General features: G+C 45.6%; 1 protein-coding gene across 1 annotated transcript; it reads right to left on the bottom strand.

Annotated features, from left to right (window-relative positions):
- Positions 1-538: 538 nt before the first annotated feature.
- On the bottom strand, positions 539-18,197 carry smad7 (SMAD family member 7). Its single transcript, XM_038733549.1, has 4 exons — positions 16,794-18,197; positions 15,805-15,858; positions 12,353-12,424; positions 539-1,422 (listed from the first exon to the last, which is right to left on the bottom strand). Exons 1-4 carry the CDS (start codon positions 17,257-17,259, stop codon positions 884-886), a joined length of 1,131 nt encoding a protein of 376 aa, XP_038589477.1. The 5' UTR covers positions 17,260-18,197; the 3' UTR covers positions 539-883.
- Positions 18,198-20,123: the final 1,926 nt, after the last annotated feature.

Raw genomic sequence — 20,123 nt, 5'->3', positions numbered from 1 at the left:
TGTGTGATCATTTGATACATTAAATTCCTTTGTTTTATCAGCCATTAAAATAAAGAGGCTCCTCCAGGAAGCCGGACCCTCTGTTGACTTTAATGGTTCCTGAAATGTGTCATTACTGCTTCCTGGCCGTGATGTCATCAGCTGGTTAATGACAGAGAGGAAGAGAGACATTCGTCCCAAAATAGCTCAGAAAAAACAGACAATTTTAAAAGGCGTAATGTGCCTGGAATGACAGGGACAATTAGTTATGACTCTGTCACAGCCTGACTCATATTGTCTCAAAAGGAAATGCTTTTACGATCCAAGTCATGACATCCTAGTCCTTCAGTGACACAAAGTTAAGCCAATGTTGACTTTGGAAATAATGGAGACAATGTTCTTCACCAAAACTAGATTAGAAGGATTTTAGAGAACTGACACGTAGATAAGCTTGAAATTTGCGCACACACACACAAAAAAAACACTGAACGACCACAAACCAAACCAAGATAAAACTTAAGACCGGACAAAAAAATGTTATTTGTATTTTTTTTTTTTATTTTGGCATTTCTTTGTTTTGCATTTATATTAAGCAAAGTGCATCTTATTTTCTTTTTCTCATCAACACATTGCACAATACATAAATAATGATGCATATAAAACGTCTTCATATTTACAATTAATAATATATTTATATATAACATAAAATACATTTTTCGCTTCTTATTTTCTTTAATTAAATCTTAGTCATTTATTACACAAAGTCCGTCAGAATTCTTTCTTCTTCTTTTCAAATGTTTTTTCCTCTCTGTTTGAACCTCTGGAACAAAAAAAGGAAAGTGGGTGTAGTCTGTTTGTGAGGGGGCAGAAGAGGCGAGGAGGGTGAAGAAGTGGAAGGCTGCTGCTATCGGGTGTTGAAAATTACTTCCAACCAGCACGGGCAGCTACTGATGAACTGTCTGGTGTAGCACTGTCCCCAGCCTTTCACAAAGCTTATCTGCACCGTGAAGCCCATGCGAGGCTGCTGCGTGAACTCATGGTCGTTTGGCCTCTGCAGGCTGCCGGCCTTGTCATAGTCAAAAGCTTTGATGGAGAAACCAGGAAACACCTTGTGCACCAGCAGTGTGCGTGAGTCCGGGTTGTCCAGTGTGGCCGACTTAATGAAGATGGGGTAGCAGCTGCGGTTGTAGACCCACACCCCGTCTGGCTCACGCGTCAGCTGGATGCCATAGCCAATCTTGGCCCGCACCATCTGCACCAGCTGGGACTTGTTGTCAGAGCAGAGCTGGCCCAGGCAGAAGCCGTTCCCTTGAGGTAGATCATAGAAGATGTCCAGAGAGGGCTCCTGGACTGAGTAGAGGCGCCCGACGCGTGTCTTCTCCTCCCAGTATGCCACCACGCACCAATGGGCCCGATCGCCAGACTCCTGCAACGCCAAGGAATCTGAAGGAGGAAACAGAGAGAGGAGATGGTTAGACCCGTGGGAAGGTTCACAGCATACATGATGACATTGAAACATTAGACAGTAAAACAGAGATAACAGAGTAAAGAGAGGAGAAAAAGAAGTTTGTGAGGCTTTTAAATAAAAAAGCAAAAGCCAGAACCAAACGCCTCAAACATTGCCACTTCTTCACAACTTCTTCCATATCCCTGTTTTGGGAAATAGAGAATTTGCTTTAGTCAAAAGCCAAAACTAAACTGTCATCCTCAATTTCTGCCAGACAGGAAAACCATGTTGGAATTCCTGGACGTCAGACAAGAGAAGCAACTCAGAGACACTGTCAGGCAAGTATCCACACGCAGTACAATATTTGTCTAGGCATTAAATGCTTATCTTCTGTCTGGCCCGCTGTATTTTTGTAGCAGCGTGGCCAACAATCCAGTGACGTCAACCAACTGTCCTGATACAGCAACATGCTTTACCCTATTGAGGGAAATTATAAACTATCTTTGAATTCATGCTCAAAACATACGAGGCCGCAGTAACTGAGCAACAAGACAAGTGATCCCCCAGTCTACGGTGAAGCACATGGTGTTTACCTGACGTGCAAGGCACGCCGCTAACTCACAAACCCTGGCGTCTGAATCGTTGACAAGCTAGGCCTCTCCAGTCTAAAGTTTCCCCTGAGCGTAAAAGAAGTGTAGCATTGGCCATGCTCCAGTTTCCAACCCCCCCCCCCCCCCCCACCTTCTCTCCTCGCCTCCCTTTAGTGTGCCTCCTGCGCCGTCCCTCTCCCCCTTCATATCTCTATTCCACAGAAATCTGGCTCCCAGCTAGAAAAGTGGGAGCCAGTCAGGCGCAAGGGAAATAGAGGGAGACAGAAAAAGCGCGAAAGGAAAGAAAGAGGGGGCGGGGTGGGGAAGAGAAGGAATGCTTTTCACATATTTTGACTGTTTCTTTTGCAATTTTGCTTCCTCTCCTGGTTTTTAAGCGTCTCCTGTGAATTTAGGGTCTTCACTTAATTGCTGCAACTTCCATCAACAGCCCAACAATCTTTTATATTTCCTCTCTCCTCACACACACAAACATTCAAGTCCAGGCCTGATGAAAGACACATTCAAGGGTTGAGAAAGCTTCAAGAGGGGAAATATATGTGAGGGGGAAAAATTAACAGAGCCCCCTCTCAGAGCCATTTCAGTTGCCCCCGTCTTTCCCATCTAAACTCCAGCCTCTCCCCCCCTCCCTTCCTCGTTTCATCTGGTGGTAGCTGTGAATGTAACCGGTAATTTGGAAGGTCCCGTCTGAGACAAACTGCAATGTTAATGCAGCAGGATCTCTGCCGGCCCAAGCGGACTCACCGCGGCCTGTCATTAGCCTTCATTAGACGCAGCGAGAAGGAGGGGGAAGAGGGAAGAAAAAGACAACACTGGGAGAAGAGAGACAGAAACAGAGAGGACGGGAGGGAGGAGGGGGGGAGCAAAACTGAAAGCATGCCTTCCATAAAACAAGAGGGGCTGTGTTCTTTGAAGTTGGTCAGAGCTGAGCCTCAGGGAGTTTATCGTAAATCCCTCCTCATGGGGTGCTGGGGGAAACTAAGTACCCAGCTATCTACCTTAGACTAAATGGAGGGGAAAAAAGCATTTATCTTTGAGATAAGAGACAGAAAGTGTCTTTTGTGTCTCAGGCTGAAGTCACAAAGAGGCTCCGTTCCTGTCTGAGCTTTGCTCTCAGGTCTGATGTACATACAGGAACAGCCGGGTATGATCAGGAGAAGGATGCGTTGGATTTTCTTAACAGCTGACAGAGGGCCTGCTGGTGTAGCTCACCTGTGGGGCCCTGTGTGTGTTTGTTATTGCAGAGAGAGACAGGGCCTGGCGTCAGAGGTCATTAGAGCGGCTGCCTGTCTGAGCCTGTCATTGCAGCCTGAAAACACCCTGCTATTCAGGACTACACTAACTGCCCCGCTTCCCCTCCCTCGTCGCCTCTCCTCCCCTCTCTTCTTCTCTCAGAAACTCAGTCTGGTAGCAAGTGAGAACCACAGAGGAGAGAAAAGCGAAAGATAAAAGCAAAGGGTTGAAGAGAGACAGAAAAACAGAGAGGCAGCAGAAAGGGTCAGCTAGTAAAGCTGTGATCTAAGAAGTCTCCAGACCCTTTTCTTATGAAAAAGTTGCAATACCACAATCTGGAAACACTACAAGTCCTGTCTTGCAAGATACCGATTAAAAAACAAAAAGTCGATAATGAGCCAAGATATCCTGACCCATATATCGGTCAAGCTCTACAATGCAACTCCTCATGTAGCTGGAGTACCCCTTTAACATGTAAGATCCATTTTAATGGTGTAGGTCATTGAAGCTACTTCAATGTTTTGTATGTTAAATCGGAATCTGTAAAATAACTATAGAGTACAATAATTTCCAGTGAAATGTAATCCCAACAAAATTATTAATTAAGGGAATTTAGAAAGTACTTGAGTACTTAGTAAATTTACAGCGCTGCAGTCAAGTGATTCTGGGACTTTTTGACCACCAGTGTGACAGCGGCTATTCTGAATTCTTCCCATTCCTCAGCAACAGTTAGATAAGAGACCGGCTGAAAGCTAATTTAAGAGGGAGAGAGAGACCATCAAAACAATGACAAAAATAAATACGGTTACAGGATTCTGTCCAGCTCAAACTAAAACCTTAAAGTAAAGAAAACCAAACTTTTTCGGTGCAGTATATCAGTGAGAGTACACGAGACAGGCAGACTCCATCTGTGGGACGCCGCCTTGTGAAGACTATGTTCACAGCTTGTCCTGACAGCAGATGAGCTTACACCTCATGAGTAATGCTGCTGAACACACAACCACACACACACACACACACGTGCTAATGTGAGTGGCCCTGTATCAACACACCTTGTTCCAGGTGCAAGGCTCATTTAACTGAATTTAAATTTTTAAACACATCGTGCGTTTGCGTGCGAGGTGTCTGCTGGTCATGCTGCTCAGGTTACGGTCTGACACTATTTCAGGTGCTTGTCACATAGGTAGGTAGGTAGGTAGGTAGGTACGTAGGTAGGTAGGTAGGTAGGTAGGTGTGTATGTGTGTGTGTTTCAGACGGTGTCGTCACAGTGTCTGCGCCCAGTCTGTCTGTCCTCTGAGAGCTGTGTTTCTATCAGTTCAGCCCCTGAACACTTACAGAGCTGTTTGTAGTCTCTGTCTGTACATCTGTCTACGTGTCTGTCTGCTTTCTGGATGTCTGCCTATCGAAGCATTAGTCCGTCTGTCTATCTGTCTGCCCCCCCCCCCCGCGCTCGTCTGCTCTGCAGCCTTTCAGCCTGTGTGTCTCAGGCTTCTCCCCACTGGAGATAAGCGGGCTAGCTGGCAGCCTGAGGCCATCTGTCACTCTGGCCCTTTCTGTTCTGCTCCAGTCAGTTGTCTGCTGCTGGTCTGTCCCTGTCTGGTTTGCCCCATGGGCCCACATGTAAACCCCCATCAAAAAAAATAAAAATTAATTTTTTCGTGTGTAGTGTGTCATGTGATCATGGATGATAATAATGATCCTTGTTAAAAGCATTTTTTTACAATTTAAGAAAGTGTAAGAAGCAGCTGGTGAGAGCTAATATGGATGTTAGACATTAGACACACTGTGCCAACAAAAACAGCATATTGCTCCCATGTCTTCTAGGTATTTAATGGATGATTGGCTTATGGTCTGTGAGGTTGTGTTGGGGGGGGGGGGGGGGGGGGGGGAGAGTCTTTGATTAAATAAACCCCCTGTGCAATGCAAAATATTTCAACCGTAGCACGGGGAGAGCTGACTTGCAAATAGACACAGGTCTTAAAGAGTCGACGCAACGCTAGCTGGGACAATTGGACTTGGTCGAAGGGAGGAGGGATGGCTGTGGGGGGGCAGCGACAGACTGGGTGCTTCTCTCAGGGCCAGAAACAGTCTGGAAAGGTTAATCATTACCTCTGTCTGACTCCACACACACACCAGTTCCCTACTATAGTCAACAGAGTCACAGAGTAACACGCCTACACCCTCATGCACACACAATTTTTAACCTTCACTCCTGGGCACAACACTATGAACATCAGCAAATAGTGAGGAGGCTCCTGAGAACTGTCTCATATCGATCCCTGAGAGCCCTATAAAAAAAATATATATATATATATATATATATATATATATATATATATATATATTATATATATATATATATATATATATATATATATATATATATATATATAATATATATATATATATATATATATATATATATAATATATATATATATGTGTGTGTGTGCCTCTCTCAGCTCAGACCTGTAATGAAGTCAAACACACACAACGGCTGAGGAGAGCAATGGGGATGAAGGAAACAGCTCAAGAGGGAAGGAAGGACTCTTCATGGTGCCTTATTTTCTAAGTCAACACCCTCTCTCAAGCCGGGGAAAGTCTATTCCAAATGTCAAGGGTCACCCTGGAGGCATTCCTTTTGTTCTGCCTGCCATGCCGTATATGTTCAGCTGTGTGTGCGTGTCTGTAATGAAAGCCAGCGCATTTCTCTGTGTGTTCACAGAAATATTTTGTCTCATTGATATTTTTTGGGTTAACACACGTTAAAAGTCCTCAACAGCGGGCTTGCTGTTGGTTGTGTTCACTTCAATGACAGGCAGCACCACTTCAGAAAGAGAAGGGTCAGCCGTGTCCTTGTCTCGCATCAACACATCAACATAGCCTTGTAAGTTTAGGCTGTTGACTGTACACAGTCTGGTTTGTTGTTTTTTTTGTCTCCCCACTGTTGAAAATGTCTCAGTCTGCTCTTAAAATGATTGCGATTGTTTACTTGTCATGCAGAAGAGCATGCAACCTGTGAGCAAAATGTCATTAAATGTAGATTAGGTGAGTTGTGGGGGGCTAATGTAGCCTTAAGTGTCTAGCCTCAACCAGATTTGAGGAGCGGGCTACAGAGGTCTGATAAGCTCCCTTCTTTTCTCACTCCACACCGCATGATTTTTGTTCATTTTCAAATTTGTAGTCTTCGGCCCCAACCCACGAGGCAATCGATCAGACCTTGCGCGGCTTCTTCTGGAGCCACAAAAGCCTTTATACAGCATTTTTCACACATGCGTGTTTTTACCTGCAAATAGACTAATTTAGTTCCTCTTCAATATTAGTCACACACGAGCAGAGTTTGGCAGTTTCCATTGTCTATCAAGCTGTAAAATGATTTCAAAAGTGCCATATTAATGTGGATTTCTTGTAAAGCCTGAACTTTGAAGAAGAAATAACATATTGCTCAGCCCTAATAGATAAACAGACAGACACGTAGATTGCAGTGAGTTTAGTAGCTGACAGAGAAAGTGCCTCTTTAGGGTAGCAGGTTACGTAAGAGGATGTGAAGTCCCTCCCTCACACTTCATGAAACCTAAATATGCCCTGATGGCAGGAAAACCACACAGGGGAGTGGCACAGTTTTGCTATCTACAGATCGGGCTCCTCGCAGAAACACAGATAGAGAGAATGAGTTGCAGACACGCCATCTCTAACATGAACCATCCGGCCACGACCGGGAGAAGATAAGGAGAAGAACTGGCGCATGTTTTCCTAATGCCTCCATCTACAGTATAATTTTGTCTGAGTGGAAGTTTCTGCTATAATTACACGGTACATATGTCAGACACGGTGTTTTTCTCAATTTGAGATCAAAATACAGAAATGTTTCATAATTAATTGCAGCGTCTTCCATTTGGATCCGCATTATCACAAAACTGCAGCACGATACTTTTCCACTGAAGGACATTTTATTCCCATGGAACATATCCTTCCTGCTCCTGCTGAGTTATTTTTCCAACACTTCATCACGCCGACCCTCACGCAACGATCCCCCGAAGGCCCGATTTTCAAGGGTGACAGGACAAATAAACGCAGGCCAGTTGGATACAGGGTGCCAGGCAGGCTATAATGATGTCATTAGTTCACACAAGTCAGAAGGTCACTTAGAAGATATCTCTGAACCATTTGCATACATGCGCAGTGTGACCGACAGGTGGACAGACAAACGGAACAATCACCTACATTGTTGTGGCGCTGTGGGAAACACTGTGGGAACTAAATAATACAAACAGAGGCCGACAACCAGTAGAGCCAGTTGTGTTCGGCGTGAGCTTTTGTTGCGTTGTTACTCTGTTTTTAATAATTATGCACCTCTATATGTCTGTGAATGTGTGTGTGTGGTTATTCCAGCACTGTGGTCTGTAACGGAGACGTGGCTACTGACAGGGCTGAGCCTGGCGCTGAGATAAAACACACACACACACACACACGCACCCCTCCAGTCTGAGTGCACAAAAGACAAACTGACTACATGAATGAGCAGACGGGAGGGTGGAGACGGCAGTACTGTGTGTCACACAAGAAATCAGACACACACACACACACACACACACACACACACACACACAGGTTTACAGGAATGTGTCTCCACTTATTTCCATTTCCGTCTTTATCCTGCTAAAAGGCAGTGGGGAGGTGGGAGTCTCCCTCCCTTCCTCTCTCTCCTTCACACACCCTCTGTCTCGCTTTCATATCTTCATACATTGAGGTAATGTTAAAATCCACTTCCACAGAGTGACTGCAAACCAAAACAATGTTCATCTTGTTCTGGGCTTCCCTCCAGCTCTGGCTCAGAGCCAAATCTGCATAGCCCTCCTTTTAATCAACTGGCCATGCTAAGGTAGGCTAATGTTTTCAACTGTAAATGCTATTTTGATGCTACGCTAGGAACAACACAGCGTAAAGCCTCTCGGTCTGAGAAAATCAAACACACGCATGCTAGGCACACTTTGCTATATTCTGTTTTCCCCTCTCTCTCTCCATCCTCCACCGTCTCTCCGCATTCTGTTTTTTCGATTTGTGCAGCATAATGACACAGGGTGGGGAAGAGAGGGCGGCCAAAACCAAAATTAAGTCCCTTGCCAAGAGGCGGCTTGGCTGCCGCGCAAGGAGAGGAAGTGGGGAGTAATGAGAGATCCTGGCCCGGCACGGAGCGGCCCAGCTCTGCTCTGCTCAACTCGCTGGCTGAACACACAGCCTCCAAATTACAGAGAACACAGCAGAGCTGCTGGCCATTTATCCCTCCACCCAAAGCCGCCATCTTCTCTCCCTCTTCATTCCTTCCTCTTACTGTTCAAGCAAAAGGAAAATCAAGATTCAGCCAAAAAAGAAACAGCTTTATAGTGAAGTGTCTCCTAAATGAGTTTCTGTAGCAAGTCAGCTGGCTGTAATAGCCTACATATACATTTCTATCTTTGTAGAAGTAAAACAAATGTTCAATTTCTTTCTTTCACTCCCTCCTTCTTTCTGGTTGGTGCACTCCTGTGTTTGTTTTCTGTCAAGAAGAGGCCTCGGCTGCCTCCCTGTCCGCTCGCCTTTTCCTCAAAGACATGAGGTCATATCCTGCGCAGCCCTTTCCTTTCCCTGCTAACCCAAACAAGGCAGGAATGCCGAGAGAGAGAGGAGGGAGACTGAGGGTGCTCTGTTTCTGACTTGGAGCTGTTGATTGTTGGAAGTAAGATTGTGTCTTAACTTTGGTGATATGCAACTTAAACCTCACTCACTGTAAATAACTAATGACAAACAAATTCAAAACCACACACACACGACTTTTCTCACTGGGTTTGAACCAAAATGGGCCGTTTCTTTGGGGCCATCTGTATGACAGCAGAAGTAGTTTGATTTAATGAGCCAACATGCCGAGACTAAATTTAATCTCTGTCAGAGCCCCTGATGAAGGTTATACCTCCAGCCGATTCACTGGATGACTAATTGACTGACTGAAGGGCTGCCCGACTGTCTGTCGAGTGAGGTGACTGGCTGGTGGTACAAGAATACAACTCAGCCTAAATTTAACCTGCAGTGGGAGGAAGCGCCTGTGTGACAGTCGGCCATGCGCCAGAGCTCGCACCAGGTCATTCTATCTGCCTGCCTGTGTGTATGTGTTGGTGTATGTGTGTGAAAATGCGCGTGTGCGTACGTGTCACCGCAGCCCAACTGGATCCTCTTACACACAAGCAATTCGGGTCAGTCACTGATGGCACCAACAGGCACGCCACCAACATTCACACACCGATGCTACACATCCAATAAGAGCCAGGCACGAACAGACGTCTATAACCTGCCTTTAAGAGTACATGCATGTACACACTATTGCTGGGTATTGACCTAAGTACTTCTTTGGACTGACTGAAATATCACAGATTATCAAAAACTATGTCTGGTCAGATTCATAATCCTGTTTACTTACTCTTTGGTCAGATTATATCACATTCAATTCAAAGACACATTTAACATGATACATCATTTGGATTCTTTTGTTAGGTGAAAGAACAGAAAATCTCTCTCAGTACTGTTTCAGTACCTTCTGTACCAAAACTTGTAGAAAACAGAATCGTAGCAGCACTAGCATGGAAACATTTTAAATAATACCCAGCCTGAGTACACACACATCCACAGCCTAACCCTTTGTCTTGTCAAGCTCACAGAGGTCTTTTATTTAAAGCTAGGGTAGGCATTTCAGAAACATTTTATTACTATATTTGTTGAAATTCTCTTTACCTTCCGACAGCAATCAATAAATCAAATGCTTTGACACAAGAATAAAATAAATCCAATATCTGTGGCTGTTGCAGTGCTATAATAAGCATAATAGGCCTACCTGGCTACCTGTGTGCACTCACTGAGCATGAAAATGTGTTTTGCGGTAGTGGCTCTGGAGGAAGGCCTGAAGGGAGGGGGGTCCAACATTGCCTTCCCCAGTTTTAAGACAGTTCTCAAAAAATTTGACCCCTTTGAGCTCCACAAGACAGACGTCTGGCTATTTGGGTGCGACCTGAGCTGTCCCTTTTCAGATTCATAGCCAACAATCCCGCGCTCTCTTAACCCTGACCCTGATCTCCCGTCCCTTGATGGCTCTCTTCAGTCCCTGGGCAAACCTAAACCCGTGAGCTAAGCCCTCGCCCCAGCTCAAACCAAGATCAGCACCCTGACACCCGGCTCCAGGCCTCCAGCCATCAACCCCCCTCTCCTCTCCTCTCCTCTTCCCTCCTCTGCTCTGTTCCAAGCTGATGACGTGAGCCAGCGAGAGGAGCTTTGGAGCTGGTAGCCTGGCAGGCAGCCTAGTTTGCATTTGCGCTTGTCGCTGTCGCAGCTCACTTAACTCCTTACAGTCCTGGTTGCTTTTTCCAAGATGGATAAATGGGGAGAATAAAAACAAAAGGCAAGATGGGAAAGGAGGATGTTAACTCTAACCTCATCTCATCAGCTCTGTCTAGAGTTTTTTTTATAAGATGAATTCCTTTATGTAATTTTCCACTCTTGCTAAGGCACAACTCCATCGCAGGGCTGCCTGAACAATACACTTTTTCTAAAAGTCGATGAGCACTGAATTATTCTACCACTATGCAAAAAAAGTAATGTGCACAACTCTTGCTGACTTCAAGTCTTTGCCAACCTCCTTCCCTCTTCCCTTGCTTCTTCCTCTCTGTAAATATGTCTGGAGAAGAACATAAAAAGGGCAGAGTGAGTGAATTAGAAGGTCAGCAGCAGGCCTCTGGGAGAGCCATGTTTCTTTTGTCAGGACCCCAGAGGGAGGGAGCAGAGGAGGGAACGAGGGAGTATGAGAGGGGGAAATGGAGCATTTTTTTGGGCTTGCCAGGGAAATCATTTGGGCAGAGCACTTCGACCATCCGCCCCATCTTTCTACCTCTACTGCTTTTACTGAGGGAGCCCTTTCACTGGCCGCCACTGCCATGTCATCCTTGCCAGGAAGGAAAACAGGGGAGGAGGAGGAGGCATAGCATGTACTCCTTCCCTCCCCTTTGCTGAGGGAGGGAAGAAGTATGGGAGGGAGCATGGGGGCGCCTGTTAAGACTCCAGTTCTTGGGTTTCACAGTTTGAACTGGGTCTAAAACGTGTCTTTAGTTAATGCTCACAGGGAGGACTGTCCATCTGAAGGTGTGGAGAAGAGGAAAAGGGAGACTGCTTTTTAGTTCCTCTGTTAAGCACTACTCCAGTCTCTTCCCCCATCTATGGACACACATGCACACGCACACACACAGGCTAACCCCTCCTCACCACCACCAAAAAGGCGGGGGGGGGGGGGGGAATGGGCAGCCAACACCAACTGACATAAAACAGGCTTTAAAGGCCCAGTAATGAGAACCATCTGAGGCAAAGGAAAGCAGAGCAGTCTCAGGCAGTGGAGAGCAAACTCTCTCTCTCTCTCTCTCTCACCATCTTATTCTGTAGCCTGCGGACATGGCGCTGGGTAAGGAAGGAGGCAACACTGCCAAAGGGGGATTATGGGAGAAAAGCTGAGGAAGCCTGAAACATGTCCTGCATGAGAGATGGCAGAAAGAAAGGCGCCTGTGTCTCACTCTTATCCACACACAGAGGAGAGTTAACTGTCCGCAAAGACGTCCCCTGTATGTACAAACACACCCAAGCAAACACTCGCATGTCAGTTCAAGCATATTTTTGCTGCGTTTTTTTCCTCCCCACAATACTGCACGCACGGAGCATATTCTTCTCCAAACAACTGTTCGGCGTGTTTGTCTTCCATTACAACATAACACGAAAAGGGATGAGAGGGAACGGGAAGAGGAGAAGAGGGGAGCGTTGTTCAAAGAGCCAGGAGGGAGGAATTTATGTGGATGTGGGAGAAATACAGCACCCTCCTTCTCTGTCTTTTTTTTATTACAGAGGGGAAGCAGAGGCCCCCACAATCACTGCCTCATCATCACAAGTATGGAGAGTGTGTGTCTTGGGAGGATTGCACAGGAGAAGGAAAAGAAGTGACTGGAAAAAGGAAGGAACGGTAGAAAAAAAGGCTAGAAAATGGGTAGTAGAAATAAGAAATCTATTCGTAAAAATCATTTACCTGAAAGCCCCACAGGGGCCGAGTATGTTGTTTCCCCCGTATCACTGGATGAAGGTCCAGAGTCTGGAGAATCTAATGGAGAGAGAAAAAAAGGCTTTGAATTAGCACCGTGTGTGTTCCTGTGTGTGTGTGTGTGTGTGTGTTTGTGGGGAGCAGGCAAAGCAGCAGCTGTGAGACCGTCAATCAACCCGGTGAAATCAATGCCTAATGAAGACGCTGACGACGAAGCTCACACTCTCACACACACTGAGGAGACTTACGGAGGAGTTTCTTACACCCCTGATAATCTCCCATAATCCACTGCTTCAGGAGGAACGTTAGCCCTGCACAGACAAGCTGCTGATCTGGAAAGAGCTGTATTCTTCCTGCTAATGACTCATGCGAGGGTTTGGGCCGGGTACTTCTGATCCCTGCTCAATAATCAAATAAAGATCAAATATTGTAGATATTCGTGATTACTGATTGCAACACGTTGTTTTTTCTTTTAATAGAGATCCAAACCTGTCTGATAATTGCCTTTTGAATAGTATTCCCGTAGAAAAAGATTCAAATTTGACACCTATGAGTTAAATTGGAAATCTGAGCCTTTACATCAACAGCAAAATGTGTATCAGAAATGTTTCTACATCATAAATACGTTATATATGTGTCTGCCTTGGCAGACAGAGCTTAGAAAGGCCTTGAAAGCTGCTCACCATAAATGTTCTTCAGACAAGAGAGAAAACTACCCTTTTATCTCTCTCTTTGCATTTGAATGCTTAACTCCCACTAAGACTTGTAATGTAGACTGGTTTCAACATGATACTTAAATGGAGCTTTGACAATACTGCTGCGTGTGTTGAGTGGAGCCGCACACCGCTGGGAGCAGGCTAGCGTTGCTGCAGGTACAGCTTGGTACTCACTAGTGATACATTCCCCTTGATGCATGTCAACGCTGCGCTACACCTACTGTCCCACTGAACCTCAGTGTGTGGTGGTGGTCAACTCCTTTTGACTGAAGCTTTTCTGATGGTTACGTTTAAATGAAGGTGCTCTAATATGAGGTTTATTGCAACAACTCCAGTGGATGCAAAAAGAAGACCTACAGTGAGCAGTACTAGGTCAGTGAGGATTTAATCCACACATGGCGAGGAGGAGGGTGGTATTTCTAATGAATACTCCCACTCTCCAGCTAACAGATCATCTCATTGGCCTCCTGGTTGACCGAGCAGGGTTGTAGTAGCTAAGAAGTAATAAAGAAACAGCAACCAGAGCGGTTTCACTGTGAGCCCGCCACCCTACCCCCGTCCGGACACAGACCGTGGCGCTGTGGCCACAGTAACGAGATGCACGGGCATAGCCCAGCCTGCCTCACTTTCATTGGCTGCCAGCAGCCTTGCCCTGGTCTCCCGGGCAACAGTTCACAGCTGACCACAGGGCTGAGGGGGAATCAGAGAGAAAGAACTAAAAACAGTGTGGGATTTATATTCCCCAGAGCTGAAACAAGGTAGCGTTTTACGTCTCGGCTGCTTTCATACTGACCGCTGCTGCTGGAGTGGACAGCCACCCTGACACATATAACCCCACTTCCTGCTCACTGGAATCATAAAACCATCATCATAAAATCCATTGCTCTTCCGCTTCATGCAGATTTTTATAACATCTGATTGCCTTCACAATGATTTAACACAGCCTGATTTAAAGCAAATATGGAGCATAGTATAGAAAATTATAATAGCTTCCAGTCATGGGAAGGAGTTGATGATTGACAGCTCCCCGAAGCACTGGGGGGAAAACCCGTCTTTCTGCATGATAAGCTCATCTGTCCTGTGTGTATGTGTGCGCCCTGCAGCCTACTCCATTGTCCTATTAATATATGTTGTCTCTCACCCTTGTTCGCCAAAACATAGACAGACAGAGTCTCCTTTGAATAACCACAACTGCAGCTGCACTGACTGAATGCAACCAAATTGAGGAAATAGCGTGGCAGGTGAGCTCGAGACTGCTGCACTTTTTCAATTAAATACTTAAATAAATATGACTTTAAAAAGTTTTAATTTGCCTTTCTTTAAAAAGCATAAAAACTCTACTTGGGAGACAAACAAGCGACCTGGTCATATTTCCCTCGCCTTGTTCTACTCTTGTTGGCAACATTTAATTCCCACACAGTCAAACCAATACAAGTTTTTTCACTTCACTCAGAGGGAAAACAGGGTGGTAACGAGATGTATCATCATTTCCTTTGTCTGCATCCAGCGTGCATTTCATATTTACCTTCTCGTTTCCTTTCATCACGGGCATGCTTCCAAATTAACTCATGCAAAGACAGTATGCTAGGAGGGGGAAGGCTGAAGAGGATTTCACCGTTCATCATTTCATATTCAGCATTTTAGATACATTCTGCTTGTGTGCAAGGCTACAACAGGTAACGTGATATAGCTAAAGCTTGGCAAATAAAGACAGACAACAGAGATGAGGGGCTCTGAAGAACCACAGCTGCAGCTGGAATGACTTCCTATTGTTTCCACTCACTGAAAGCCACTTTCTCCTTCTCCTGACTAACTGGCTGAACGGTCATTGTTTAACTCTGAGCCCTTCCTGCACTGACAGCAACACCGGGGTAAATGAGCAAAGAAGCGATGAGATTGACTGATCTCAACTCAGTTCCTCACTCAATCACTGCATTTACTCTCTTTACACTCTCTGTGGCATGAAGATAAACTGTTGAACAGAGTTATTCTGGTTATAGCCTGAAATTTAACATACTCAAAACTGACTTAATAGGTGATGATATAACCTAACGCCACTTCCAGCACTGAGAAACAGGATGACAACCACAGCAGCATGTGGGGTCCGGCACAGGTGGAGGGATTAAGCAAGACCAATGGGAGAGAGTAAAAACTGTCAGAAGATCGGTGGAAGAAATTCAACAGCACCACATACACAAATGCTCTTTCCCAGTCCCTAAAACAAACACACCCAAACAGACATGTGGGATGCCCACACAAACAGGTCCTCAACCTTAATCTGTTGATTAATTCAGCTGATAAAGGCTGGCTGGCTCCAGCGACACAACACTGTATGTGGTGCGATTCACAATAGATAGATGGACACACAAACAAACAAACACCCATACACCCCCACCCCCCTGGTGACATGCCAGTCAGTCTATAGCTGTATCTCAACTTTGTGCTGCTTTGCCCCTGGCTGCCAGCCATGCCCAAACTGCCCAGCCAGCCAGGCGTGCCACTCTACTGCTATCATAAATCACAACATAACATGGAGCCATTTCCCACACACGCACATACTGCAGGAGTAGTGTAAGACAATATGCACATGTAATGTCAGACATATAGACAACACATATGCATTCATGAATATAAGATGGCCTGATTGATGTGCATGTTTAGCAAAGCAAATGTGATTCAGACAATAAAAATACAAATGTATTAATACTTATATCTGAAGCTCACCTGGTGGTTTAAGATAGTCCATGGGATAGCGCGAATATGGAGGAGGAGGGGACTCTGCATGGAGGGGGAAAAAAACAAAGGCAAAGCATGAGAAAAAAAACAAGGGAGAGATCTGAACTTTATGATAAGAGTTGTCATTCTTCAGGGAAAAGGTTTTGTGTCTGTCAGCTCAGCCTGGAGAGGCAGGCAGTGAGGCTGGCTGGGCGGCTATTGCCTTTCATTGGCAGGGAGATAAACAGGGGGCCGCCTGGCGCCAGGAGGGCCACTATCAGCGTCTAGGACAAACTACAGATACGGGCCTCTTTTGGCCCGAGGAGCCAAGCAAGCGCGCGCACACACACACACACAGACACACAGGCCCTGGAAACTTCACCGTGGAAAGACTGTAAAGCCCGGGATGAGTCTCTTTGCACTTTGAATGCCAGTAGTGAAATGGTGAAATACCAGATGGACAGTTTGTTTAAAAATAAAAATAAAAACGAGACTCTGGTGAAGTTGAAAATATCCTGATTTAAGTTGGAATAAACAGTTCATAAGTGCTTTGGCGCCTCTAAAGTGCCAAAAACCCATGTTTGTCAGGATGACCAAGTCAGGATGCAAATTAAGACATCGACATTTTTAGCATTTAAAAAACATAATCAAGCGATAAAGTATGGTTATAAAAACTGGACAACTGGAAGGGGGGGGGAAAGATCTGCGACGTGCCGAATTGAATGACACCACACTACCGAAAAGATAAAGAGGACCACTTGGCACGCTTTCCACATCGGTCAAGTTTGACCTTATGGAAACTCAAACTTGTGCCAGGAGAGGTGATGCCATTTCAATTAGGCTAATTATTCCTTTAAGTAATTGTTTGACACAATGACACGGTGTCTGAATCCGTGGGCTACTTAATTTAAAATTAGCCCCCCCGACCACCAGAGAATAAAACGCTATTTCAGAACTTTTGTTGTGAAGATGCAGGTTATTAGAACAATCCAGCTCACCGAGTTCACAAAGTCTGCTCATGTGGTGCGGGTTGCAGCAAACGAGCTCTGGGTTTATTTTCCCGTAGGATTCACAGCAAGACAGCCTCTTCAGCTCCGAGGAATGCCTGAGGTCCGGCCACCTGAACACTTTGTAGAGCAGCATGGGGAGAGAGTAAGACTGTTGACCCACTTTGGCGTCCACTTTGCTGGGCAAGAGCAAGCAAGGGCTTCGGGCACCCCCCTTGGACTCTACCGCCTGCAAAAGCACCTCTAATTGTTTATCTTTGATCTTTTTCAGTATCGAGTGGGTCAACGCCTTCAATTCAGCTTCGGACCCGGCGTTGGACTTGGCCACCTTTGTCGTTTTGCCCATGCAGCAGCCCCCGGAGCCATGCGTTCCTCTATCCGCCTCCCCGTCGCCCTCCACGGGCGCACGGCTCCTCCAGAGTCGCCGGACGAGCCCCGATCGTTTGGTCCTAAACATGCGGGACGAAAAGAGGGTTCCCCGGCTAAAAAACGAGCATGGTGTCCGCAAATCATGAAGATTCCGGGATCCGAGTCCAGGCAATGACAAGCAGCCTGAGAAAATACGGTGGAAAAACTGGGAGCTGGATAAGCAGAGGAAATCCGTAGCATACGCCAGTCTCTGTTGCCGTCTCCTGCACACTTGATCAACGAAAAGCAGTCGAGGTTCGCGGGACAGTCAGCTTCTCCTTAGGGGATAAATAACCATCACCCCAGGCGTTTAAGACCAGCCGAAAATAACGATTCTAGCAGCATACACCTCTGCTACAACACAGCAGCATGTAGCCTAAATGTGTTACTATTATTCACTCGCTGATTTGAACTGGTCCCTTTTAAAACACCGATTTTCAGCATATGCACATTGTCAAAACATCTTCCTTTCTATGCGCATTAGCTGTAGTGGAAATTAGACAAACTGGGCCCTAATTAAGCCTAAACGCTTTCCCAATTATCCCATGAAAACCGAAGCTCGTCGTGGTGTCTTCAAGAGCATTAATCCACAAAATCCTTGATCCGACTGCACAGAATAGGGCTCTCAACCAGGCTTGCGGAGGCTTTTTATCCGTTGTCGTCTAAATATGCCACTCGTCTGCAGAGGATGTGTTCCGCTGGCAAAAATGAGCCTCGTCCAAAGAGCCAGGGAGCAAATCCAGGACTGAATCTCTCACCCGAGTTGAGTTGCGTTTGATAAAAAAAATCCCGAGAGAGACCCTCGGGTTACGTCCACGCACCGAGCCGTGACCTATTTTAGTAGCCGAATCCCTTAAAATAAAATAATCCAACCTCGTATCTCACACGAAGTTTCCGTGTCTGACAGTGGAAGAAAGCGAGCCGACGAGTGATCTCGAGGGGGGCAGAAGTCTCTCTGTAAATGAGGCGGATGGTTTGGGTGCCCTTGCTCCGTCTCCAGTGCGCATTGACGCGCCCGGTCACGTGTGTGTCTAGACACCCTGTCGCTTAAAAGAAATGTGATTGTGTTGCGCAAACAACAGATCAAGCGGAGCCCACAGCGCACGCACGCACGCACGCACACACACAAAAAAGTAGTAAATTAGGAAAGTAAAGTAGGAGTAGGAAAGTTAAAATTTCACAGAGAAGTTGAGAAAGTGTAACGTTGAGAATAGGAGGACTAGGTTGGGAAACTACATCAGTCTGGCCACAAGATACAAACTCTCAATTTAATTTCTGTTTAAAATTCTGAACGGTATAAATGGTCAAATTAAGGAAGATCGAGTGTAGGTCCTCTGTACCTTTTAATTTAACCTTCTTTACAACGCTTCATTCAACGGGCTTTACTGGCCTGGAAATAGAGAAAGGCCAAAGCCCTACAATTTGCAGCTTTTGGTCATTTAGTATGTTTAATGGCTGATCCCGTTTAATCTGTGTTTTATCAGCAGGTCTATTCATATTAAAGAAAGCACGTAGTCTATGCTAAACGTGTGTATTGATTGGAGCTCGTCTGCTTAATTCTTCAGTTGTCTGACATTTTGCTATTGTCGTGTTGATCATTCAGGATAGTTTTCCCCGGATTTGTATGGAGTGGTTTTCCCTGGTCACATTCTCCCAGGCTGTGCTTGTTCAACCACTAAGTAGGCCTACTAATTATGAAATGGGCTAAGTGTTTAGGTTTTAGTAGGACCGTGTCCAGGTTAGGATTTAAAGACTGTAGTTGGCGTCTTCTACTACAAACGAGGGACCCGGCAGATGGGATTTGTGCCTGCGAGTCTACACTTAGGGTAAAGGACAAAATACCATTTGCTGAAACTATAGGCCAAAACACAGACGAGAGCGCGCTGCTGCCGCCCTCTGGGCGCTTAGCTTTCAGGTGGGACAAACATAAGTATCCGTTGAATATGTCTGTCTTAATTATCAACACAGTTTCCACCCTTATTTGTTTTCCCGGTGAAACAGTCCATCGGCTGAGGATCAGTTTCCCTCACTTTCCTTTCTTGTCTGACAGTAGATCCGCAACAGGATCCCACTTTATTTATTATCTTTGTAATCTAAATCCATATTTATTGTGACAGGCGCAATGCTTTGATTTGATCAATTTATGGTATTATGTGCAGTTTGAGAGACAAACGCAACCAGTTTTTCATTTATCAGTAAAATTAGGCCTATAATAAAAAGGCTAGGCCTATAGGCTGTAGATGATTTGATAAATGTCTACACTATTCCCATATAAAACTAAAGTCTATTAACTTATCAGCAATGATGCATATTGAATTGTAGGCCTATGAACCTATATAAAATATAACAAACTTTGTTGGAATAATCTAATTTTAAATAGGCCTAACAGAAGAGCCCACAACATCTGTGGCTGCAGCCTCACATTGAGCTGCATCAGCACGAATGCTTTTTTTTCTAATAGCATATACGTGTGTGTCTCCTCGTAGCCTAATTGTGTTCGCTAGACAGGCATAAGGACCTCCAGGGGAGGAGGTGCAGGCAGTATGTTAATGTGATATAGAGAGAGCCAGTGTCGCTGCAGGGCAGGGGGGCGGTAATGATGATGATGGGAGAGATGTGCGGGGTCGGCGTGTGTGTGGATGGGGGTAGTCAATAGCTCATCCCCACATTGTCTCAGGATCCCCTACTGGCGCCGTGCAAGAGCGAACCGCAAGAGACCTGACTGTTCAGAGGACTGCGCCGTTTTTTTAGTAGGTAGTCTGGAAGAGATCACTCAGGGGAAAAGGTCGGTCAGAGGCATGGTGGAAGTGGCTGCAGATGCACATTGTCCCCTCCCCTTCTCTCTACATCTCCCTGCCCTTCCGTTTGTGTGTTAGACTTGTCTCCAGACTCCAGGAAGTAGCCAATTTTATC

The sequence above is a fragment of the Micropterus salmoides genome, unplaced genomic scaffold, assembly GCF_014851395.1.
Source record: "Micropterus salmoides isolate LMB-PRFRI ecotype aquatic unplaced genomic scaffold, ASM1485139v1 Ms_hic_scaffold_20, whole genome shotgun sequence".
NCBI lineage: Eukaryota > Metazoa > Chordata > Actinopteri > Centrarchiformes > Centrarchidae > Micropterus > Micropterus salmoides.
Note: the sequence above shows the minus strand (reverse complement) of the source record. Positions and strands in the feature narration are given on the sequence as shown.

Excerpts from the sequence above, each read along its gene's own strand:
- smad7 (XM_038733549.1), bottom strand. The coding sequence starts at position 17,259 with ATGTTTAGGACCAAACGATCGGGGCTCGTCCGGCGACTCTGGAGGAGC. Across the intron at positions 15,859-16,793 it reads GAGCAGACTTTGTGAACTCG|AGTCCCCTCCTCCTCCATAT; the intron begins GTGAGCTGGATT and ends CCCTCCATGCAG. Across the intron at positions 12,425-15,804 it reads GGACTATCTTAAACCACCAG|ATTCTCCAGACTCTGGACCT; the intron begins GTGAGCTTCAGA and ends TCTCTCCATTAG.